We start from the raw sequence: 25,501 nt of genomic DNA, 5'->3' as shown, positions 1-25,501 counted from the left end.
ATGGTGGAAGAAGTTTCCTCTGACACATACTGGGACAACATCAGACAATTCAAAGCAAGAAACTCCTTTTTTAGAAAAACAACAAACCCCAAATATTTATTGAAAAAAAAAACAAACTTTCTTATAAGTTTACATTTTTAAAAAAAGTCTATTCATTGTTTCTCAGCTGTGCAAGCAGAACACAAAATAACCATTGACACATCAGCATTTAGTTTTGACCAGAGACCTTTTCAATCTGGTACCAGCATTGACAATACGTTTCTATTTGTCATTGGGATCTGGGACAGAAGGGGGGTGGGGCAGGATTCATGGAAGAGGTTTTTGGAAATACAGGTTTCCAGAAGTCTACTGCAATGTTCTTCATTTCTCTTCTCCACCAACAGTGACAGTAGCTCTGAAGGTGATTTGTTAAAATGTGTCATCGCATTCAAAAAAAAAAAAGACTAACAAAAAGAAAGCAAATGAACAAAAACATGGAGGGAGATATCTTTCTAGGGAGAGGAAGAGCACCAGTTTTCCCAAAGACCTATGACTACTCATGAAAACACCAGCTGCTGTATTTTAGGCAATCATCCTCCTAGTAATCATTAGTTCTGCCAAATGCTTATTGGGAAGGAAGGATATGTATAGCCTGGATTAGAAGGCAAGGCCTCACGGCAAAGCAAAAGTTCTGAATTAACCAGGCAATTGTGGCCTTCCAAGGCCTTTCACTTTTTAAAGTGAACTTGGTCCCATTCAATTTTCTATTCTCTTGAGATGACCACCATGTGGGAACCCAGGTGTGCTTTATAATTTTCCCATCAGGCATTTAGAAAGAAATACCAGGTGTGGTCTATATGAAGACTTCCTCTTGCCTGGAGTGCCACACACAGGTGCATATATACATTCAGGGGCACACACACACAGACATACATACATATGGGGACACATACATCCAGGCAGGAAAGGATTGATGAAAAATGGACCATGATCACTGATAGGTTAGGCACAGCTGAAAGAAAAGGGATGAGAGGTGGAACTTGGGGTGTTGAAGGATGGGAAAGGGGCTTCATTCCTGGGTTTCATGTGCAGCAGGCCATACTACTTAGCACTTTTCAAGTTCAAAGAGGAGATTAATTAATTATTCATTAATTCTCCTACCTCCCTGCACTAGTGGGTGAAGTATCATTATTCATATTTTACAGAGCAGAAAATCAGAGGTAGAGATGCCGCCTGAGGATTGGGGAGGGGGCAGGGGTATTCAGCAGTAGATTATCTCCACAGAATATCTAATCTTCAACCAGGCAAACAGACCACACCTCTTTGGGAGAAGCCAACTGGAAGATAACGACCAGGTAAACAGCTAGGAAACCAGAAACGGGGTGGCGAAAGGGAAGGGGGAGGAAGGGTGGTGCTTCTTGGCAGAATACGAAACTGTGAGCAAGACAGTATTAGAATTATGTCAATAAAATGTTTTTGGCAACATCTGGAAAAGCCCTCAGTGGAAGTTCCATGAGGGCAGGGTTTGTTTCAGCTTTGCATTTCTCTAGCAGAAGCCTTGTACAGGGCCTGGCCCATAACAGGCCCTTAAATTAGTACTGAATCCTAGATCAGTCTAGGAAAGCTATGGAGCTTTTGACACTGCCCCATGGTTCAGGAAACATGGAAAGGTGGGGGAGGACACATATATATACACACACACACACAGATACATACATACGTACATATATATATATATATATATATATATATATATATATATGTCTCAAAAAATGTTTTTTTTTCTTTTTTCTTTTCCTCTTTTTTTCCTCAGAACATCCCAGATTGGGGGTGGAAAAGCTGAGAGCATGAAATGAGCTGAAATATCCACAGCAAGAGAACCAAGATAGAACAAAATGTCTCCAAGGATAACTGGGCTGAAACATGGAACAAAGCAACAATAAGGTAGCATATGCTCCTCCCCCAAGGTCAAGGTCTGAGGGTTCAGATTGAGCATTTAGAGTAACCCCTGTGGCCTGGGAGACTAGACAGGTGATTGATTGGGTTAAGGAAACCCAAGTGACTGGTGAAGAAAGAGATATTTGTTGGAATGATTCAGGCCCCCCTATTCTCTCTTTTCCATCAAATCCCTTTATGATTGGCTGATTGTGGCACAAACCAAAATACTAAAACAAAACAGTCACACACCTAATATACTCAGCGTACCAAGTCAAGCTCATCCGGGCTGTTACTGTAGGATTAAATATCCCAAAAAACTTGAAAATACATTATGGGGATCATACACAGGGGACTCGGAAGTGGTCTTGCCCAAGCCCAATCTTACAGATGAGGTGAAGACACAGCTAGGAAGTATGAGAGTCTGGTTTTGAATCTTCCTGTTTTGTTTAAAAAGGAAACATGAGAGTGAGATTAGGGCCTATCACCTACAAGGTTTTAGTTTTTGTCATTTTAATGGATTTTATTTTTTTTTACAAAATGAACTAGTTTTCCCTTTAGGTTTGCCTCCCCTGGGTAGGCAGCCAATGGAGAAACACCAAAGCTCCAGGATTACATGGAGTAAAGGATCACAATGCAAGATTTCTTATTAGGGGCAGGATATGAAAGAAGGTATGGAAATTACCAAAAAAAATGCATTTTAATACAAAAATGTAGAATATCATAGTCAGAAGGTCTGAGTGCCTCATGATTTAAAAAAAATGAAAAAAAAACCAAAAGAAAAACATTCTCTAAGTCCTTGTTTTGTTTTTTTCCCGAGTGGCTGTGTCCTCTTTCTTTCTGTTACACATAGTCTTTTCCACTGGAGGGTGTGGTCTTCGGGTATGGGCGAGGAGTTGGGTAAGAGGTTGTTTTCTTGGGACAGGAGCAGCAAAGGAGTGCACCTCCCAGCAGGCACAGAGAAGCCGAGGCCCAGCCTATGAAGAGAGCCTGTCCAAACTCATACCTAAGAGGAAGCAACAGAGTGGAAGAGGAAAAAACCAAACAAAATGAAACAAAACAAAACAAAAAGTCACTTGGTCTTGGAGACAATAGCAACTCGCGGTCCATGTACAATATGCCCATCTTCTGCCCACCCGACCGCAAAGAGTAAACATTATGTTCTTAGACCTGTCCCTTCGCCACAATCCCTGGGAGTGGGAAGTAATTATTGCTTGGGCCAGCAGACCTAATCCTTTTCCACAGTTAAAAGTCATTCCTGCAAACCTTTCCAGGGTACTGGCCCCAACTTTTAGATGCTTCCTAAGAAACTTTCCTTCTGGCTAGGACAAGTTTCTTAGAGGGCAAGGGGTAGGCGGTAAGTTGTCCCCATTCCACGGGGCTTTTAAGAGAATCCTGTGAACTCTTCTAATTCCTAGCAATAAAATTTCAGTTTCAGAAGGGACCTCAGTGACCACCCAGGCCAACCCCTGCCCTAGCAGGTGACTGCCCAATTTTTGCTTGAAGGCATTCGATGAGGTAACACCCCAAGGAAGTCTCTTCCACTTTAGGATGATCTATTGTCAAGAAGATTTTCCTGACCTCAAATCAAGACTTGCCTTTTCTCAACTTAACCCCATTACTCTGGGTTATACCCTTTTGAGCCAAGTAGAGCAAAGTTAATGTCTCTTCTACAAGATTGCCCTTCAAATTCCTGAAGGAAGCTATTGTGTCCTCTCCCATTTCTTCTCTATTCCATGCTAAACATGCCCAGTTTCTTCAATAGATTCTCATATGGCACAGACTATAGGCCCTTACCTTCATCATCCTGGTTGCCTCCTTGTGGAGAAACTCCTATCCCTTAGTGTCTTTCCTAGACATGGCCCTTATAACTATACACCATAGGTGTTCTAGGCAGGGCAGAAAACAATGGGACCAGCATTTCCTTATTCCTGGAATAGTTCATTTTAACTTATCCATCAATTCTCCAAATAAATACACCATTCTATGTAGGCAAAATGATCATGGACACAGGCATCTGAAGTGTCATACTTGGCCTGTACTTGGGAACGTTCCTTTTCAGGAGCTGCTGCCCTTGCAGGTTCTATAAGGCTAATGGGAGACATTCCATCCTAGCTGAGGTAGTGCATGGTGGGCATGAGCACACTGGATTTTGGAGACAGTGGACCTGGGTTGGAATCCCAGGTGTGCCCTTTGCTTTCTCTGGGACACTGGACAATGCTTTTCCCCATTCTGGAGCTCAGTGACAGGGTTGGACTAGGTCACCACTCTGGTCGCTTCCAGCTCATAACCTATATTATGTTTCAGCCTCTCTTGTAACCAGGTATTATATAAATGTACTTTTCTCCCTGATTTACATTGCCTTCTAACTTCCATCCATTTTTCTCACAGCACTTATAAACATTAAGTCCTTAATATGCCATGCATCATGCTAAATGTGGCATTGTTTATAGGTGAGGAGAATGAAGGAGCGTGTTGTCTCAAAACTTGGTCAAACAGTCAGAGCAATGATTCTAGGCCCTGCCTGAGTCTTTGACCTCCATGACTCAGCCTCGTTGGGCATTTTTACCTTCAAGAGTCAAGCTTATGCTGAGATCAAAGTTTTAAAACTCAAGAGACTATACTTAGCCACTGAGCTGAGATTCACTCACAGAACCACAGGACTGACAGCCAGTGGCATTTCAACTAATCCCCCCTATCCCTGAAGAAGGGCCCCAGTATCCTAGCCTTGCAAGCGATGGCTGGCCAGCCTGGTGAAAGGGCTCCTTAATGGTGGAGCCAGTGCAGAGGCTTTTAATAGTTAGGAAATTTGTCCTGACACCTAGCCTACATTTGCCATTTGGCAACCTCTCCCCAACGTTTGTGGTTCTGTTCTCTTGAGACAAGCAGAACTAGGCATATCCCTCCTTTCCTTGAATACCGTCCTAGAGATGAGGTTAAAGAAGGATAGAGTGCAGAGGCAGTCATCACTTCCTTTACTCTCTAATGCCTCCCAAAGAAGCCCAAGGTCACCATAGCTTCTAAGTCTGGGGGCAATATAACCCTACTGTTCACATGGAGTTTGCAGTCCTCTAAAAATCACCACATCTTTTTTTTTTCACACAAATTGTTAAGTAAACATGTCTCTCTCGTGTGAAGCTGATCTTTGAAACCCAAGTGAAAGACTTTACATTGACCCCTAGAATGTTTCATCTTAATGGAATCAGCCCAAGTTTTGGCTTGTTGAATTCTTTTTGGATTCTGCCTCTTCTTCCATTCCAGTCTAAACCCAAGCTGAACTGCTGGGAGTTCAGTATTTCTTTTCAATGTCAGACTGGGAATAAAGCTCTATCTGCCACCTCAGGGGTAATTACTATTTAACGTTTATCTCCCAAGGGATGGTAGTAATAATTAACAGCTAAGATGTTGTAAAAGCACAGCAAACAATAAACTTCAAAGCTGAATGTGCTGGGATGACATTGTGACTGTCTGTTTTTACTAATGGTCTCCAACACCAGAGTAAGACAAATAGAAATCATAATTTTTTGGAACCTAGGCTGGGGAATGGATCAGAGTTTTATGCAACCGATTTTCTCCACTTAGAAAGTTTTCCTTGTGTTCCTTTCAACATTTAATCACAGGTCAAGCTACAAAGAGTCAGCTAGAAAGTTTGAAGAATTCATCTACAAACTCTTAGTTGAAAATGTGAGGAGGCCCAGCATTAGCTGGTGTCCATAGAACACTGAAAGACAAACCTCAGAAAACCATGACCTTGATAAAAAATAAATGGCATTACCTAGAATTGACAGGGGTCATGGGGTCATAGAACTCTCGAGCAACTCTATTTCCATACCATGCTGTGGCAACCAATACAGCCAGGCCTGTGGGAATTCACAAGGAAAAAAAAATGGTTAGTAAGGACAGAACTCTGAGCCCAATAAACATAAGCCCCACTCCACTTCCCAAAGGCCCATCCACTTCATTCTCTTGGTAGTATCATCGTACACTAGGGAAATGGAGGTATGGAGGTGAAGTTCTTGATTCAAGGTCACTTAAGGAGTTAATGATAAAATCAGCCAAAGTGCTTAAGTCTTCTTACATTACCTGGTTGTAAATTCACATCAGTGATGTTGTTTGAGACATCTTTGAACACTGGCTTAATGACCTGGACTAGACTGAAAAGTAAGGCATACTTATATTCCAACTTGTAAAGTTGAATTACATTAAACACTAAAAATTCCCAATTCAAATTGGTCATTCTTGATTGTTTTTAAAATTCAGGCAAATAAGCATCTTTTCTTTCTAGTCTCCCTTAAAAGAGTGAACACTTTTTTTTTTTGTATCAGTCTTGGTCTAGTGCTAACTATATGCCATATACATTGCTAGGCCCTAGAAGAGATGAAAGTTTAGATGAGACATTGTCCTGACTGGATGAACTTTACTGTACAGTTTGAGGATAAGATAAAAATACCCCTAACTATAATACACATCATAACTTGACAAATATATTTGCAAAGTACAAATGTTAGTCTTTCCCTCTGGCAAAAATCTGAGTTCCAAACGGTTTATTTTTAACTTATCTCCCCTAAAATCATGCATTGCACTCATTTCTTGGCCACCAGATCCAAGCAATGATTTCTCCCCTCTGGTCATTATTACCATCTCATTCCCACCTGAAACTTGGACTTTGCCCCTGGAACCACCTGAGCTCTGAGAGATGAGTGTTCATCTTATATCAACTACAGTCAGACCTTCACCTGAGTTCCACCAGCACAAAACTGATACACTTCTCCCTCAGGGTACATTTCTCATCATCTCCCCTTTGCATGTTCTTTCTCCATCACAATGTAAGCTCCTTGAGGACAGAGACTATCTGGCTGATTGTATTTGTATCTTTAGTACTTAGCATAGCACCTTACACAGTTGGCCCATAATAAACACTTTATTTACCTACAAAGGTCTGAGGAGAAAGTGAGGCCTTGACTGGTGGTGGAGGAAAGGGGTCAGTGATAGCTTCATACAGGATGGGGAATCTTTAAAGGATGAGTAGGAATTCAGTGAGTGAACAGAGGGAGAGTGCATTTCATGCACATGGAACAGTGTAAACAAAGGCATGGAAACCATGCAAACGTAAGGCATGTCCTTGGCATGAGTGAACAGGAGGGATAGAAAGTGGTCCAGTTTCACTGGATGGGAGGAGTATGAGATAAGACTGAAAAGAAGGCAGGGTGGATCCACATAGTGGCGGCCCTAGAATGATGGAGAAGAGGGCTCAACTTTATCCATTGGGCAGTAAGAAGCCACTGAATATTTGTGAGCTGAGTAGTGACCTAATGAAATCTATACATTAGAGCAATTAATCGGCCAATGGCATGAAGGATAATGGATTGGAAAGGTGACAAGAAGACCACTGAGGAGATCCTGTTGTGACCAGAGGATAGAAAGGAAGAAGTAGAGAGGCAGAGATATTTAGGACAGTTAACCAAAGGAGCCTGGGAAATGACCAGCTCCTTTATCAGTAACAAAGGAGAAGAAAGAGTCAAAACTGAAAAAACTAGGTTTCAAAAACAGGATACCTCCAGTGAATTGGGATAATGAAAATGGTCAAGTCAGAAGGAGGACCATGTGGAAGGGAATGTATCACTTACTGGCTTTGGTGATGAAGATGCCAATGATGGGCATGGAAAGAAAGAGAGAACTTTCTGTTAAGCGGTAAGGGCAGAAACTAGATGGTAGAAGTGAAATGGGGAAAAAAAAGTGGAAGTGGTGAGACAGTGGCTACAAAATTTGGCTGTGAGAGGATGAGAGCCAGAGGCTACTCCTGAGTGTTCTCTTTCCTACCCTCCTCCTTGCCTCGCATCCCTCAGCTGTCTTCCCCCATCTGCTCTTCTACCTCTGCCTCATATGAAGAGGTGGCCTTTCTCCTTGGCACAGCAAACCCTTCTCCAAGCACAAGGGATCCCATTCCATCCCACTTTCTTTAACAGATTGTCCTACTGTCTCTAATCTTCAATCCCTCCTTAACTAGGGATTCCTTCTCTGCTGCCTATGAACATACCCACATCTCTCCCATCTTTAAAACACTTCCACTTGATCTGATCATCACTGCCCTTCATCAGCCATTTGACCATAAATCACTCACTTAAACTCTCAGTTTCCTTATGGGGAAAAAGGCACAGCAACTCTCTCATTGAGTTTCCTTGAGGGTCAAATGAGATACTATGGCTGTACCACTAAATCAATACCAATACCTAAACTCTGTTCCACCAAATTTTATAGTCTTCAAATATTTCACATTATTTTCCATGGGTGTCAGCTTTCTAAAGAGATGAAATATGCTTAGGGGCTCAGAACAGAACTCCTGCTGTATACTCTGAGTTGGATAGAGGAGTCCACTGGAGGGTGTCCACACTTCATGATAATAGCTAGCTAGATAATAACACAGTGCTTTCAGGTTTGCAAAGCACTTAACAAATATTATCACATTTTATCATCAGAACAACTCTGAGACCTAGGTGCTGTTACTATCTGTGTTTTTTTGTTGTTCTGTCAGACTCTCTGTGACCCCACTTAGGGTTTTCTTGGCAAAGATACTGGAATAGTTTTCCATTTCCTTCTCCAGCTCATTTTACAGATGAAGAAACTGAGGCAAACAAGGTTAAGTGACTTGCCCAGGGTCACACAGCTAATAAGTATCTGAAGCCAAATTTGAACTGATGAAGATTAATCTTCCTGACCTCAGACCCAGCACTTTATCCACTGTGCCACTTTATCCACTGTACGTATTTTACAGATGAGGAAACCAAGGCCCAGAGATGTTAAGTGGTTTGCTGAGGGTCACCTAGTTATTAAGTATCTAAGGGAGGATTCAAACTCAAGTCTTCTGGACTCTAAGCCCATCACTCTATGCACTCTGGGCTGTCTCTAAAGTATTTATAAAGCTTTGAAGAAAGCCAAGGATTTAAGGGAGTGGAGGTTGGAGGGAGGCGGGCTGTGCATTCGAGGTATGATAAATAGCCTGGGCAAAGCAATGTAGGTGGGAGATGGAATGCCAAGTCCAAGCATCAACCAACAGAACAGATTACCTGACATGCAGAGTATATGAAGGGGAAGAATGTGCAGGATCCCAGAAAGTGAGGCTGGAGTGCACCTTCAGACGGCATGTTCTTACCTGCCACAAGGAAGATGATGCCCCCCAAAGACAGCCATCCGCATCTTCTGCACCTCGTCATCTTCCATACACTTCATACATTTCATGCCCACCGTTGCCACAAAGATGGCGATCAGCCCCACGATGATTCCAATGACCATCAAGGCTCGAGTAGCCTGAAGGGTACCTGAAAAGAGCAAGGGCAAAGCCTTCAGTGTTGGAGGCCAGGGTCAAAGGGAGAAGTAAACCTGAGATCAGTCTGAAAAGTGACAGAAAGGCTAACAGTGGCAGCTGAGTGAAAGCTAACCCCTCCTTAATGGCTTCTCCAAGCTGCCCTGAGCTCAAGAATCACAAGATATGCCCCGATTGACAAGAAATCATTGTCATGACTAGAGCCTATAATTTAGCTTTGTATTGGGCAACTGTGTGATGCTCATTAATCCTCCTCAGCAACAGGCTCGTGAGAAAATCAGAGCTCCAAAGGAACGTGACGAATAATAAGAGGTGCCAGTCACAAAGGGCTTTAAGGCTCGCAGCTTAGAGGAAATAACATTGATCCCCTGAGTGAGGGGGGGGGAGTGGAGGTGACCTGTCCTGGCTAGATTTGGGCAGTTTAGTGCAATGGTAGGAGGGCCAGCTTTGGAACTGGGAACACCCAGTTTCCAACCCACCCTCAGATACTGACTCTGTGATGCCAGGCAAGTCACTCAACATCTCCAAGACTCAGTTTCTTCATCTGTAAGATGGGAATAATAATTATACCTATCTTACAAAGTTGTAAGGATCAAATGAGATAATATGGAAAAAAAAATTATTACTTTTACTCTAAAATGGAGTTTTTATTTTTTTTAATACAGGCTTAGAACTTCCATCTTAAAAGTTACTATGAGAGAAAAAGCCACAGCCCAAAGCCTTGCTCTACACACAATATCCAGGGTGAAGCTTCCCTGGGCTGCATTCTCTTTCACTAACCCTGTTTCTGATCCAGGAATGATGTTTGCTCGGGTTGCTAAGTGATGCCTGTCAGCATGTTGAGCAATGCCAAGTGATGCCAACCTTTTGGAGACTCTGGCTAATTTACATCATTAGAGCTGAAGCGACCTCACAGTCAGGGAGGCTTGGACAGCGGCGAAATCACCGATTGCCAAGAGCTGCCACTGCTGGGATGAATAGAGAACAGCTTCATCCTTGTCTAAAGGCTAAGAAGGAGCTTCCCTGCCTCAGTTACTGACTTTGCAAAAAGGCCAATCAACTGATCCTTCATGAAAACTTAAAGGAAAAGCCTTCTCCAAGTATGGAGAGAGGGTGAGTCAGACTCACTTGGGCCACCAGTAATTCCAGCCCTTAGTTTTTCCTCTGTACAGCTAGGATATCACACCACACTTGTCTGGAAGCAGAAGTGGTGGTCTAAACATTGCTGCATGGCCTCTTCCAGCTCACAGTCCTCGTTACTTTTGCTGGTTAAGACCTACATTGATGAGATCACAGAACCACTGGACTATTTGTAAAAGGAGGAAATAAGGGAGTCCTTACTCAGGCATCTTCCACACCTAGCCAAGAAATGTAATGGGACAGCCTCCTCCTCCTCTTCCTCCTCCTCCTTTAGCCTTGGGAATTTCTGATTCAGATCGTAAGGAACAGAACTGGACCTAGGAGAGGAGCAGTTGAGACTCTGTCCCAGGCTGCTACACTGTGGGAGGGTATCACAGCTTCATATCTCCACTCATGGTCCTCCACAGGCCTGTGTTATGTAAGACAACTGTCCTCAGCCCCTTGAATGAGACTAAGCTGGCCTCTATACCTCAATTCCATTATTGCTTCCCTCTCCCTCCCTGGCCACTCTTCCCACCCAACTCAACTGAATGTGCTGAGCCAGGAACCCCAAACTCCAACTGTGCTAATAATAATAATGCCTCCCATTCTTTACTTCTTCAAAATAAAGTCTCCCCCCATTGACAAGTGTTTGTCTCCTTCCCATCCCCCTCTCTACTGTAAAAAAGGAAAAAGAAAATGCAATAACATGCCTCATGTTCCACATGTACACACACACACACATACACTCTCTGTCTGTCTCTCTCAATTTATTACAGGTGCTGTTTTGATACCACTTATCACCAGCAACTCCTTTTCAGCAAGGCCAAGGCTGCTTTCCTGCCCTGCCTTGTGAAATACTTTTGAAACCCAGCTAATTATCTGTGCTGACCCAATAGGAAACCCAACATACAAGTTCCAGTGACATTTCTTGGTAACACCAGGGCAAGTCAGACATGCTGTCACTGGAGCATGGGCTCAGCAGGCGTCATTTTCAGAGAGTACCTTCCACAGAACCCAACCATGTCAACACCTCCAGACGAGGCAAGGACAGGAAAGTCCCTATAATCCCACTTCCAAGTCAGCATGTTGCTAGAATGCTGCCTTGGGGTCTGGGGGCAGGAACTTGGCTGTGTATCTTAATCCAAGGTCCCTGGCCTGGATTACTTTTCTACCAAATCAAAAGAAAATCACATCAGGGAAAGGCCAATTTCAAGCTGCAGAGCTTTGTGGTGAAATGTGGATTCTGCGTATTTGTTTTTTCCAATCCAACATCCATATTTGACACAAAGCAGGTACTTGCCATAACACCTCACTGTTGGGGGAGTCTTATCAGACAAGGACTGTCATTGTAGACTGGAGTCAGTGAAGACCTACTCATTTCAGCGGGGCCACACCTCCCTGCCTCCCCACCATGTTAACATTGATTCCGATCTCTCCTACCGCCCTGAAGATATGGCTCCCCAAGGACAAGCATGGCAGAAAAGCATCAAGGGAACACATTTCTGGAAGCTGCTATTTAAGTCTGGGTGCTCAGAGAAAAAGATAGAAAGATAACACAGGGCATTTGGGACCACACATTATCTTTATGGCTGGTGAATTGAGAAAGCAGTGGAGGGCTTTTCACAGACAGTTCTTTAAAAATCTACCAAATGAAGCAAAATTTGGACTTGATAAAAGAGGGGAAATATTAAAAACCAATTTAAAATGAAAAAAATAAGCCTTTTTAGATTGGAAATTTTAAAATCTTCTAAATTGATTCTTCAGGGTAAAAATATGCATACCTAGGGATTATGTCCCCCTCCCCCTCCCTTTTTTTTTTTGGTTTTAATATGTAAGAAATGTTTTACAGCCTGCTCCCTCAAGGTAGGACCTTATGGAAGACTTCAATGGATCCTGAAGAATTTCCGGCAATCTGCTTTATGGCATTGAGGCCAAGGCTCCTTTTGGTTCCTTTATGGGATCAGGGGTACATTTTTGCCCCGAGATTTTTTTCTTGTTTCTATAAAATTGAATTTCATGTAAAAATTTTGCTGTCTATCCTTAAGTTCATCTGTGATCCTCTGGATATGTGGACTTCACCCAGTAGTATAGCTCCCAAGCCATCCAGGCCTTCTCATCTCATGTCACTCTTGTCCAGGGGTAGGGAATCTGTGGCCCTCTGTGTCCTCCAGTGTGGCCCTTTGACTGAATCCAAACTTCACAGAAAAGGGATTTGTTCTTCAAAGTTAGGATTCAATCAAAGGGCCACACTGGAGGACACAGAGGGCCATGGGTTCCACAGCCCTGCTCTTGTCCATCTCCTTGCAGCAGAGATGACTGACCCATCTTGGTCTGGTTCCCTACCTAGCCCTAGGTGGTGTTGAGTTCTACCTCAATAACACTGAAGTCCTACCTGGGAGATCAGTCAACCTGAAAGTAGAAGAAAACCACTTCCCTACAGAAGTTAGAAATCGTTTTCTAAAGTAAGCCAACTTGCCTATAAAGGAAATCTTGGAGCAGAGACAGGTTGGGGAGAGGTTCTTGAACTAGGTGACCCAAGCAGGGGGGTAAAATGAACATTATATTATAGTGAACATTACATTATTTTTTTTCCCCTGAGCTCAGTCATGTGAATGTCAAACTTTATCTCTTGGACCTAAGGATTCTTCATGACCTGAGGAAAGTGCAAAGTAAACTCTACAAGATTCTTTCTTGTCCCTGTGCTAATAACTGCTGGATGCAGGTAGAACAGTGATAGCGACTCTTAGAAGGAAGTACATTCCCACAGAGCACTGGAGCATTACTTATTTTTATTTTCCTTATCACAGACTACTTCCTTGATATTTTATAACCAAGGGAGGGCTTCTCAGACCGAAGGAACCTCAGAAACAATCTATTCCATCCTGTGGCTTCTAGATTAATATTTATTTCACAAGAAATTTGGCATTTAAAAGACAATTCATTCCAACAAGTACTTTTTAAGCTCTATTAAATGTCCAACACAATGCCAGGCCTAGAATTTAAAGATAAAATAAAAAAAAAAAAGACCTAAGCCCTGCCATAGGGAGTAGCTGGGTAGAACAGTAGAATAGAGCACTGTGCCTGGATTCAGGAAAACCTGAGTTCAAATCTGGCCTCTGACAATATCAAGACAAGCTAGGTGGCATGGAGTTTAGACCCTAGCCTGGCACTCAGTAAGTACTTAAGTAAATGTTGATTGATTGGAGAGTAAACAGCACCAGCTTCATTGTGTAGGTGAGAAATCTGAGGCCTAGAGAAGGGAAATGATGTGTCCAAAGTCACACAGTTCAGGAGAGAACCAGGCCTCTCAACTCTCAATCTCACACCTTTTCCATAGTGAAACACCGCAATGACATGACCTTCTCAGGAAAGACAGGCCACAACTGTCCTCAAGGAATCACTTCTACGACTTCAGTTGCATAGGCCTTCGCTAAGCAATTTAAAAGTCCCTGGCCTTTAGCCGTGTCTCTCATCTGTGACATATCTGTCTGTCATATACAGCTTTCTAACCTTCTTCAAATGAAAGAACAACCCATCCATCCCCAAACCAAGGGGAGTTTGGTTGCGTTTGGGAGTGACCTCTCAATTCTGCTCCCTCGAAGCCTTCAGAACTCCAGGCCTCCTCCTGGTCACTCCTCTTCCACCTTTGTATGTACAGAAGCTAGCTAGTCTCCACCCAACAGCTCTTTCAATATTCCTGAGCTCCATCACCATTTTCTCATAACCGCCCCCCCACACACACATTCTTGCCCCCTTGGCAAGGCATCTGGTAGTACAGCAGATAGAGCTCTGGGCCTAGAATTAGGAAGACCCAAATCCAAAACTTTCCTCAGATACTTACTAACAGGGACCCATGCCACATTACTTAACCTTTATTTGCCTCAGTTTCCTCATATGTGAAATGGGGAGAGTAACAGCACCTGCCTCCCAGTACTGCTGTGAGGATAAGATGAGACATCTGTGAAGCATTTTGAAAACTTTAAAGAGTTATAAGGACTAGCTATTAATATAAAAATTATTATTATTATTGATGCTTCCCTGCTGTGAACCCTGTCCAGGTTTTCCTCATCTCACTAACTGCAGATCCCTGAAGTAGATACAGCATATTGGATAGGAACATTAGCCTTGCCTGGTCCTTCCCCTCCCAAAAGGGGAAGCACTCAAAGACTGGCCAGATAGGCTGCAGCCCTCACAGTTCTATCCAGGGCATTCAGAAATGGCAGTTGTCTTTGGAATCCCCTTCCCCTCCCTGCCGTGAGTACGGCTTTTCTAGATAAGGCCACACAGGCACAGTCAGAAAACCCACCTGGGATTGTTCAGAGAACTTTGGGCCTGCCATGGATCACAATTAGAAACCTCATGAGGATGATGAATTTTAATCCATGACCATGAATACTGTATAAATTGTGCTTGCACATAGCTGTTTGTGCCTTGTGAACCCATCATGCTGTGGGCGCCTTGAGAACAGGGGTTGGCTTGGTCTTTCTTTGTATCCCCAGGGCTTTGCATTTAATGTGTACTGGCTCGGCTTCACCTTCTCTCCAAACTCATTAGTCTCCTAAAATCTTTATAATAAAGTTTGAGGAATCAGACCCAAATAAATTAAATATGCATTTATTAAGCACCAACTAAGTGCAGGAATTCTCTTCCATGTCTGGGACACAAGTACAAAATTGCAATATTCCCTGCCCTCATGGAATTGATATGGCAGGAGGAGTATGTAGTGGCATGGGTCCTGACAAATATAAGCCAATATAGGAGGAGAAAGGAAGAAATCCAGGCAAAGTGTCCTGCAGACTTTGAGGAGGGAATGATAAGCTGGCTCACAGACAGGGAGCTGAGAAATCAGAGGTCAGACACCCCAGCCCTAAGTGGCCAACCCAGGGCCCCTTAGGTGATTTTGTCCAGTAATAATAAAAACGAACATTTACACATCATTCTAAGGTTTACAGAACATTTTATATATGCTATTTCTTTCAAGAGCTAGAACATGAACCCAAGTCCTTTGATTTCCAAACATGGTGCCCTTTCTTAGTTATTTTAAACTGGGTCTGACATCTTGTTTAAATGCAAGTAAAGTGCTGGAAAGGGTAGGCAAGGGTATGTTGTGCTAGTTATAGTCAAATATTTGAAAAGCAGTCTCCTAGTTTACTTGATCCTACAGGACAGAACAATGCATGGAAGCTAACAAGAGGTGTTTGTTTGCCCCATATAAAACTTCCTAATGATGCACTCTACCTTAGCATATGGTAAGTTCCCCATTATTGGAAGCTCTGGAGCAGAGGGTTGGCAATGAACACTCATCAGGGATACTGATGAGGGGATTAATGTTGGTGTCCCTAGATTCCTAAGATTTTCTTGAGGGCAAAAGCCAAATTCTTAGCAGTTTTCAATGTTTTCTGAACAGGAAAAAGACCCTTCCAAATCCTTCCACCATGTCCTCTATTCAACTGATTGTCAGAAGGATTGTGGACTTTCCTGTTTGAAAGGAAGTATACTTTCATTAATAACCTCCCATTCTCTGACTGGGGACATGTCATCCTGCTCTATCCACTGGGCTCTGGCTGCTCTGAGTGATTCCTTCCCAAGGCCATTTGCTAGGGTTAGAAAGGCCTAGGGTGTTGGCCTGAGGACTGATACCTGGCACAACTTTTAATTCATTGGTCTTCACCAGTGCCAAAAGAGAAAACTTCAAGACTAAAGAAAATGACTGAAAACTTCTAAAAAGTGCTATTTAAGAAAAGGTGAGTGGAAAATAGGCTGTCAGTTAAGGGGCACGAGGGAGGGGGGAAGGGGCATATGACACAAAAGTTTTTTTTTTTTTTGGTCAGGCAATTGGTGTTAAGTGACTTGCCCAAGGTCACACAGCCAGCAAGTGTCATGTGTCTGAGACTGGATTTGAACTCATGTCCTTCTGACTTCAAGGCCAGAGCTCTATCCACTGCACCACTTAGCTGCCCCTCACAACTCCTTTTAAACCTGGACTGTGTAGATCCTTCCAGTGCAGGACTGAAATTTTATGTCAAGGGCCTCAGGGTCTAGGTTTTTTCTTTAGAAAAGCAGAACAGGGGCAGCAAGGTGGCACAGTGGACAGAGTACCGGCCCTGAAGTCAGGAGGATCTGAGTTCAAATCCCCCCTCAGACCAAACACTTGACACTTACTAGATGTGTGACCCTGGGCAAGTCACTTGACCCCACTTGCCTAAAAGCCAAAAAGTAAAAAAAATTTAAAAAAAGCAAAACAAAACCAAAGAAAGTTCTAATTAACTTTTTAAAAGTGCAACTGCAGAATCACAGCTTCATCCCGGCCATATGTGTTGCTGAAAATATATATATATACTCTCCCCTCCCACTCTGTTTTAGGCACCAAAACATGGTGGCATAAAAGATAAGATTTAAACTTAGACTTCAGTCATTCCATGATTTATAATTTCATCAGAAGTTTTAAGTTGGGAATTTATACTAGATATGAAAATGTAATGCTTTCTGACCCACCTTCATTATGGACTTAAATTATCCAGGGAATTCCACAGATGAAGCCCCTTTCAAAGTTAAAGGCACAGCAAAAAAGATGGCAGAGAGGAGACTGGTTGGATACTTTTCTCCGGAGATCACCACTAGGGAAGGGTATTTAGAAAAAATGTAGGGTGGGGGGACAGCACAAATTGACCTTCTAGAGAGTTCATTAGTCTTGTCCTAATTCTAGGACAGTGTTCTTGAGTTTGTCGTGAGATCAGCCATTTACTAATGGGCCTCAGTTTCCTCATTCAGTTTTCAGAAAGGTCATAGATAAGAGAAAGAGCCATCCAAAGAGTACAAATAGAACTACTAAGAGCCTTCAGGCCAGTCCATATTAGGTGGGCTAAAGGTAGAGGGAATGTTCAACTTGAATACAGGAAGACTTGGGGAACGTTAGGGAAATAGGATTGGTGATAGCTTTCTTCAAAGACTTGAAAAGTGACTTAGGGAAAAGCAATTAGAGTCTTGGCCTCCATGGGCAAAAAGTGGAAGTATAAGGAGTTGGGTGTTGGTTTCAAAGAAGCAAATTAGGCTTAAAGGCAAGGGGGAAGGGGAACTACCTTTCCAATGATTAGAACAATTTCAAAATAGAGTGAGCAACTTGAGAGACAGTGAGTTCTCCTTCTGGGAAGGCATTTAAGCAAAGCATAAATGGCCATTGCTTAAGACACAACAGGATTCTTTCCCAGTCTGTGTTGAATGAGGTGACATCAATGCTTTCTTCTACTTTGAGGTTCCACGATTATAGGATTTAGATCCAAAAAAGATTTTAAGAGTAAATCTAATCTCCCCTGTCCTCACTTAACAGATGAAAAAAAAAACAAAAAACACGAAACAAAACAAACAAAAATCCCACCCTGAAAATCAGAGAAGTTAAATGCATTTCATTCAGTTTAGACAAGAGCTTAGAACCAGGATTCAGAACTGTGACTCTAACTCACATGCCCATTTATTGTTCTTTAAAGTTAAAAGATAACTCTAAGGATACAAACTTTCATTTTTCAAATTGTACTGTATTTACTGATCATCATCTTTTTTGCTCGATAGAAGCTTCTTGAAGGCAGAAGTTGTTTTATTTTTGTCTTCATGTTCTGAGAACCTAACAATAATGCCTTATTTTACCATAGATGAGGAAAGTGAAAAAGGGATTGGTAGGTTCTTAATAAAGGTCTTTGGAATGGACTCAATCTTCCTAATCACTGGGGACAGGTACTCTAGAGAAGTCTGGCTGGCATCTACCCAAGCTCTACTATGTTTCTCACAGGTCAACTCATTAGATGTCACAGGAAGTCAGTTTCACAGTACTATTGGTCTGGCCTGCATTTGAACTAATGATCTCAAGGTTGAAGACAAACAGAATCAGTTCTTTGCACCCTTAACCTAAAGACAAATTTGTTGTGGTGGTGGTTAGTTTTAAAGAAAGAAGCAAAGGTTTTAAAAGACCTAGCAGCTAGAAGAAAAATAATTAGGCAAGTGTTAAATACTCCTCCGAAAGAAAGATCAACCAAGTACAGAAAGATGAGCACAGAAGTGGCCAAGATCAAAGTAGGAGTTTCAACTCTGAGTACACAAGACAGAGTGGATATGAACGTGCAGTGGAATAGCACCATCTTTTGTACAATATCCAAGTTCAAGCCAAAATTAGAGGCAGTCTTTTCTTCTTCTTGAGTAAGACAAGTTATCCATTCCAAATGGGGCTTCACACAACCCCGAACCTTACATGGGGTGATACTGGTTTCCTGAGACTTACTTTTACCAAAGCCTATGGGTGGCATGACTCAAGAGATCAAGAGCATTGTGGTCCCATTGGTAGAAGGGGCCATGTCCAACTGGGAGGGGCATTCTTCCACGAAGTCAGTGGGTGCCTAAAATGGAGGAGGAAGGAAGTGGGAGGGCAAACCAGTGTTCAGGAAGTCCAAAACTCAATCTGCCAACAGAACTGTAATTTCACTGATCCAGGCTGAAGCTAGTACCTTCACATGGTATACAATCATGCCCACTGCCCACTCAAAGGATCTAGAACAGAATCTGTTCAAGAAACTCCTGATCCCTCCGGCAACACACACGGGGAGCAACCCATCCAGGACTCAGGAGATTCATCTTTGGGAGTTGCTTGAGATGGTCAGAGGTTAAGTGAGTTATTCAGAAGGGGAGATTTGAATCTAGGTCTTTCTGATACCAAAGCCAGCACTCCACCCATTTTGCTATGCTCTTCTTCCCCTTTCTCCACCTGCCCCCTTCATATCTAGAGACAGATAAAGCAGCTTCTTCTCAGTTAGGCCTGTTTCCTCTCCTTTACCTTTTTTTCCACCTCAGAGGCTACACAAACCTTGCTACTTTTTCTTTGTTCCATACATGGTAATTAGTGATGACAGATCTCTTTGTCAAATAACTCTGCCTGAAAACTGAGACTTGAAGCCTCAATGGCACATTGGAGTTAGAAGAACCTAAATTCTGATCCTGTCCCTGCCTGTTTCCTACTTGTGTGATTTTGTGCATGTTACTTAAACTCTCTGGGCCTCAGTTTCTCTAGGGCATGAGCCTAGATAAATATTAGGATTCCTTCCAGATCTGAATATTTGATCCCATGACAACTAAACATTTAGATGTCAACCCTCCATCCACTTTTCAATCAACAATTCAGAATATGGTGTAGAAGAATTTGTTTTCCCTGGGCTACTTTGAAAGGTGAACTAGGAAAACTACTGGTCACACCATGGTTGGGCCTGATGTCATGTTATGAAGGTGCTTCTGGAAAACCATACCCTCCACACCAATATGCTCTAAGCACACCCACTCATGCACATGCACAAAGAACAAGCTAAACCCAAGGAGGAAGCTTCCTGTTAAATAGGCCAACATGGAGGCTCACAACCCACGGCAGGGCTGGAAATGAGGAAATGGGGAAGGAATGGTTAATGGACCTTCTTAACTGGAGAAATATTGGTTTGAGACTTTGCTATTAATTGAGCATTGATCTAACAAAAGAACCCTGTATCGCCCTCCCCAAAGAATTAAGATGTTCCATGGCTTGGAAGAATGAATCAATGTATTTATTAAGCTCCTACTATGTGCCAGGCTATGTGTCAAATACTTTCTCTCCCCTGCTTCATAGAAATCCCTACTTTTTCCAATGGGAGGAAATGTCTATTGGGCAATGGACAGAGCTCTGAAATTGGGAGTTTATCTTGGCTTTAATTACTAGGGACTAGATTCAGCAGCATTGGCAAGGCAGGGCAAAGAACCAGGTGATGCTGTTAAAGAAAAAGGAAAAACTGCCTTTATATATTACCCAGTAAAGGTGACCTTTTTCTTTGTCTCTGTCTCAGGCACAGTGGAGTCTCAGAGCAACAATTCCTCCAAAGATATTTCTGTTTAAAGTATGAATTCTAAGGGCCCCACTAAAACCAACACTGACTACTTTACTCCCAACTCATTTTCTTTCTTCCTTCTAATGAAGATAAAATTAGTGACATAGAGTGATGCACCAGCATGAAATTCTAGTGAGGAGCATTGAAAATGTCCTCCACTCTGGCTTGACTCCCAACTTTCGAGTTAGTTAGGACTCTCTCTATCCTGGGTGATGGCAAAGAATGCCTTCTGCCGTTCAGGAAAGCTGCAGACTCAATGCCTCACATCTTTTGGAAGAATCAGCCTACACTTGACCCATCTCATCAGGAACTCAGCCAGTTATTCAAAGGGAGATGGTCCTTTTCCTTTCTAGATATCAGGAACCTACACCCACATTCCCCATTTGGTTGTAGATGATGGCTCCAGCCCCAGGTAAAGTAACTTAGAGACAGGGATTCTTGTTCTTAGGGAATGGTATCATATGCCTCACGCCAAGGAAGGGACAAAGGCCTTGGGAATTAAAGGAGGCTCTCTTCCCTTGCAATCAGCTTCCAATTTAAACAGTCTCCTGTGTAGCATGCCCAATCCTTGGGAATAGCCAAAATCTTATCCTGGGGATAAAGAAAACAGTTAACCAAAAATAGGTAACCAAGAAGGAGAGGAAAAGATGAACTCACTTAAGTCTCCACAGCTTCTACCTTTTCATAACATCTATTAAGAAACATAGCCGGGAACTCAAAAGTTAATTCAGAAAGACATTAGTTTTCCCAAAATTCAGGAGCCAGAAGGCTCTGTAGAGAACAATTTAATCTTGTCATTCTACAAATGGGGAAAATAGGACTGGGGAGAGGGAACAAGAATTGTCCCAGTGGTACATTGCTAGCCAAGCCAGAGAAGCAGGGCTAGACTCCCGAATTCAGGCCCTGAGATTTTCCCAGCTGTACCTTGCTGCCTACAATGCCCTGGGGTATCCTTATTTGGGGAGCTAAGGTGCACACATAACACCACAGTTCAGTTAAAATTTCAATGAAATTCATTTACCTCACAGATCCTTAACTTAGAGGCTGTGAAATTGCTTTAGAAGATATATTGATAACTCTAATGTAATTCATTTCCTTTTAATCATCTGTATTTTAAGTATTTAAAAACATTCTGAGAATGGATTACACACACACACACACACACACACATACACACACACACACACACACACACACAAGGCTGATTGTCCCTGCTTTTGAAAACTTACTTGTTAAGTTAAGAGAAAAGCTTAAGAAAACAGACACATCAAAAAAGGAACAGGTGCCTCCAGAAAGACCAGCTAGGATGAATCAGAAAACACCTGTCCGCTGGTGTTTGAAAAAGCAGACACTCATTACCCTGCTCCTTAGTCTCAGAGGCCAAAAGAGCCAGTTCTCACATATCTGTGGGAATCTAAATGCCAGGTTGTGAGCTGCCAGGCAGGGCCAAAGTGTAATTACTGAAGCTCTAGACTGCTGACGAGCTCCTGGCAAAATCAAAGGCAAAGATCCAAAGGAGACAAGAAAAGCAGACAGCGTCCAAAGGATGGAGACACCCGGCTCTCCTGGGAGGAGGAAACAGGATAGGACAAAAGCCCCCATCGGAGGATGCCCACATCACATTTGCAGGTGTGCTCCTCAGCTCAGTGGCTGTTGGCATTTACAAACTTAGTAAGGTTTGCAAAGTTATATGTGTGTGTGTGTGTGTGTGTGTGTGTGTGTATATGTATGTATGTATATATGTATGTGTGTGTATGTATGTATATACATTGTTGTGTTGTCTCTCCTTCATTCTGGAAGAGGACCAATGATATCGGGAGAGTAATGACTTGACTTGCAAGTGAGATACATTTTAATGTGTGGTGTACACACACACACACATATGATCATTTGAAACTGTATATTTCAGTGGAAAGCACGGTGACTCTGAAGACCCAGGTTCAAATCCCACTGCTCACATTAGCTTCGGGACCATGTTGGCCAGGCTCCTTCCCTTCTGTGTTTCCTCTTTTTTATAAAGGATTGGTTCCCTTTGGAGAAGTCCACATAAGCAAACCCTGGAGGAAGGTGCTTTTATTATTTCCATTTGCCAATGAGGAAACTCCAGGACTTCCCCAGGATCACAGTTCTAATAATTATCTGAAGGAGAATTTGAACCCAGAACTTCCTGACTTCCACCTCACCAAACTATGAAAGTTGCTCCTTTTCAGGAGGCGACAGGCAGTGACACAGTCAATCCCGCTAAAATGAGGGAGGCTTTATTACCAGGAGAGGCTTCCAATGCCTACAAAGCCCTAAGCCAGTACACCTCGAGAAATCTGGTGGCGCCAGCCCTCAGGACAGAGTGGGTGGGCAGACCAGACCCTGGCTGTTTATAGAGCACAATATCTAAGGCGCCTTTCTTCAGGTGCATTCAGGGACCATTACACAGCTCCCATAAAATGGGGCTGGTGGCTCAACGGGAATCCTCGGGCAATGACTCAGAGATACTGACGGCTGTGGAAATTCCAGGGCTGACATAAAGGCACCAAGCAGAGGTGCCTGAACTCCTTCCTTCGCCATCCACCTCTTCGCTCATTGTTAGGAAATAGGAGAGTTCGTCCAGCAAACCAAAAACCCCTTCAGCAGGAGACCCTGGGGGAATCCAAACCTGATTTACTCGTTCCAGAGAGGGCTCCACGACCCCCCCCCCCAGTCAACTCTGCAAACTAGATGTCTCCACTTCCTAGACACCCCTTTGGAATTAAAGGGGAGAACTTGGTGCCGACACAGGAAATGCACTGGAATTGGTTGGAAAACGGAAGTCCCCTCCCCAGGACCTTTTGTTTCCAATTGCAATGGAGCTCCCTTAAACTAAGGTGGAAAGTTCTTTGGCCAGCCCCTCCCCCCTCCTCATATTTCATTCGGACCCGGGGCCTCCTGGTGGTGACAAAGAGCTCACCCTCAAGGCTAACCTGAATTCCACGTGAAACTTCTTGCCAGGTGTGTCCGATCCCTTTTACCTTACCAAACAAGAGATACCTGTAGTCAAGGGGCTAGCGAAAACACTGCCCGCCCGAGTCCAGAGCCAAGAGAAGGAAAGACAAAGACAAATTGTAGAACTCATCCCAGGAAATCTTCAACCTTTCCAGAGACAGTCACTCACAGACAAACTTCTGTGTGAGGCTCGAAGGCTGCAAGGGATCTTGGAGATCCCAATGCAGTCCAATCCCCTCTTTTTGCAGATGGGGAAACTGAGGCTCAGTCATAGGGCAGTCATGGAAAAACAAAACAATTTTCTCGGCACCTACTATGTTCCAGCTACAGCTGAAGTGGTGGCCAGAGTCGATTGTGGAGAACCTAGAAATACTGCCGCATTCCCACCCTACCCCCCAACCCGTCCGCTTTTCTCTCGGCTACCTCTCCTGCCTGGGCTGAAAACTGGCCCTCCCTGCACTTCCCACACGCAGCCCCCGACCAGCAATAAAGGCAGCAGCAGCAGCAGCCGCGCATCTGCTGGAGGCCGCCGGGGCAGAGGGAGCCCCGATCGCCCTGCGCGCCTCCCCAGCTCACTCTCGGCACGTGTAGACCACACCAGCCCCACACTTACTGTTCAAGTTCAGCAGCGAGTCGAACACCTTGCACTGGATCTGTCCTGTGCTCTGGGACACGCATGACATCCAGAGACCCTCGTAGATGGCCTGTGCCGTCACGATGTTGTCCCCCGCGTACGAGGAGATCTTCCACTGGGGCAAGGCGGTGCTCACTATGGTCCCGATCCAGCCCAGGAAGGCCAGGATGAAGCCCAGCAACTGCAGTCCCGCGTTGGCCATTCTGGCGGCCAGCCGGCCTCCCGGCGCCCACTCCCTGCCTAGCTCGCTCCCGGGCTCTAGACTCCTGCCCCGCAGCCGCGGGCTCCCTCCCCGTCGGGCCGCTGGCTGAAAGAAAGCGGTGGGAATGGAAAGAGCTCCGAGGGGCTGCCGCTGCGCGAGCTCTCCCGGTCTTCGCTGGGCTTTCTTAGGGGCGATCTCTCGGTGGAAGGGCTTTGGGGGGCTCCTCTCGTGCGGGGGGATGCCTGGGCAATGGGGGAGCGGCTGCTGGGGCTGCTGCTGCTACTGCTTCTGGCGCCCCGGAGCACCTGCTCTGAAACACCTCCCCCGCGCGCCCTGCAATTTAAATGGGGCCCGCCTCTAAGCCCAGCCGCCTGGCGGTTTCGTGGGAACTCACAGCTCTGACCTCTCCCCCCTGGGCGAGAGAAAGAGCGAGATAGAGAGAGAAAGAAGGAGAGAGGGAGAGGGAGAGAGAGTCACCTGCCTTCCCGCTGAAGCGGGACACGCATCCTCCCAAGTATGCTCTGCTTGCAACATGGGAAAAAGTCCCCTGTGGGGACCGGCCGGGACGTTGGCGCCCCCGCCCTTTCCCCAAGGGACTGCCAAGTGCTCCCAACGTTTCTTCTTTAAAGGTTATCAGAAGTGGGACTGTAGTTGGAGCTAGCCAGGCGCGCTGACGCCCAGCCCCCTTACACCCCGCCCTGCCTTTCTTGGGAGTTGGGGGTGGGGAGGGATCCCGAGGTTAGCTAGATCTCTAACAACACAAGATTCGGGAAAGAGAAAATAAAACACATCCCAGGATCCGTCCAAAGCCAGGAAAAATAAAAAATCTATCCCGCCCCGGTCAGTGAAAGAGCCACAGCGCTTAACTCCGCTCTGAAATGGGCCCGAGGTTCACAAACTGAGAATCCAAGAGCCAGTGTAGGGGGAAGAAGAGGGATAAATATTTATCCAGTCCGGGGGGGGGGGGGCGTGCTTTGCTTTGCTAGCCGGGAGGTCAGAAAACTGCCTGAGGCCTGAAGGGAAGGTGCTTGATCGGCGAGCTAGCACTCTCTTCCACTGGGAAGAGTTAGCTTCTACTCTTGATCTTTCTGCTCTATCTTGTGTGACTTTACACGTGTCCCCTTCATTTTCTGGGCCTCAGTTTCCACATTTGTAATGGGCCAAGTCCTAAATCTGGAATTCTGTGATCTGATGACTCCATCTCTAAGGTCCCTTCAAACCCTTCGAACCTCTGGACGAGTTCGGCTAAGTGTGGGTTAGCAGGGTCAAGTTGGCCCAGTTCAGCTTTCATTCCCCACCCCTTAGGAAAGCAGCCAGCTTGCCTCACGGTCTTCGGTACTGGTATGGATGTACAAAGACAGAGAAACTTACCTTTGCAGGTTTAATTCAAGTCTTGAATGAGAGATTCTCTGATTCAAAGCTACTCAACCCAACAAGCTTTT

General features: G+C 44.2%; 1 protein-coding gene across 1 annotated transcript; it reads right to left on the bottom strand.

Annotated features, from left to right (window-relative positions):
• Positions 1-65: 65 nt before the first annotated feature.
• On the bottom strand, positions 66-24,763 carry CLDN1 (claudin 1). The gene is given in 5 exon segments (XM_020964758.2): positions 66-2,920; positions 5,690-5,774; positions 9,065-9,089; positions 9,091-9,230; positions 23,837-24,763. Coding segments are annotated over 5 exon segments (636 nt in total). The 5' UTR covers positions 24,060-24,763; the 3' UTR covers positions 66-2,757.
• Positions 24,764-25,501: the final 738 nt, after the last annotated feature.

The sequence above is a fragment of the Phascolarctos cinereus genome, unplaced genomic scaffold, assembly GCF_003287225.1.
Source record: "Phascolarctos cinereus isolate Bilbo 61053 unplaced genomic scaffold, phaCin_HiC Scaffold_7;HRSCAF=346, whole genome shotgun sequence".
Taxonomy (NCBI): domain Eukaryota; kingdom Metazoa; phylum Chordata; class Mammalia; order Diprotodontia; family Phascolarctidae; genus Phascolarctos; species Phascolarctos cinereus.
The sequence above is the reverse complement of the archived record's forward strand: the minus strand, read 5'-3'. Positions and strand labels throughout refer to the sequence as shown.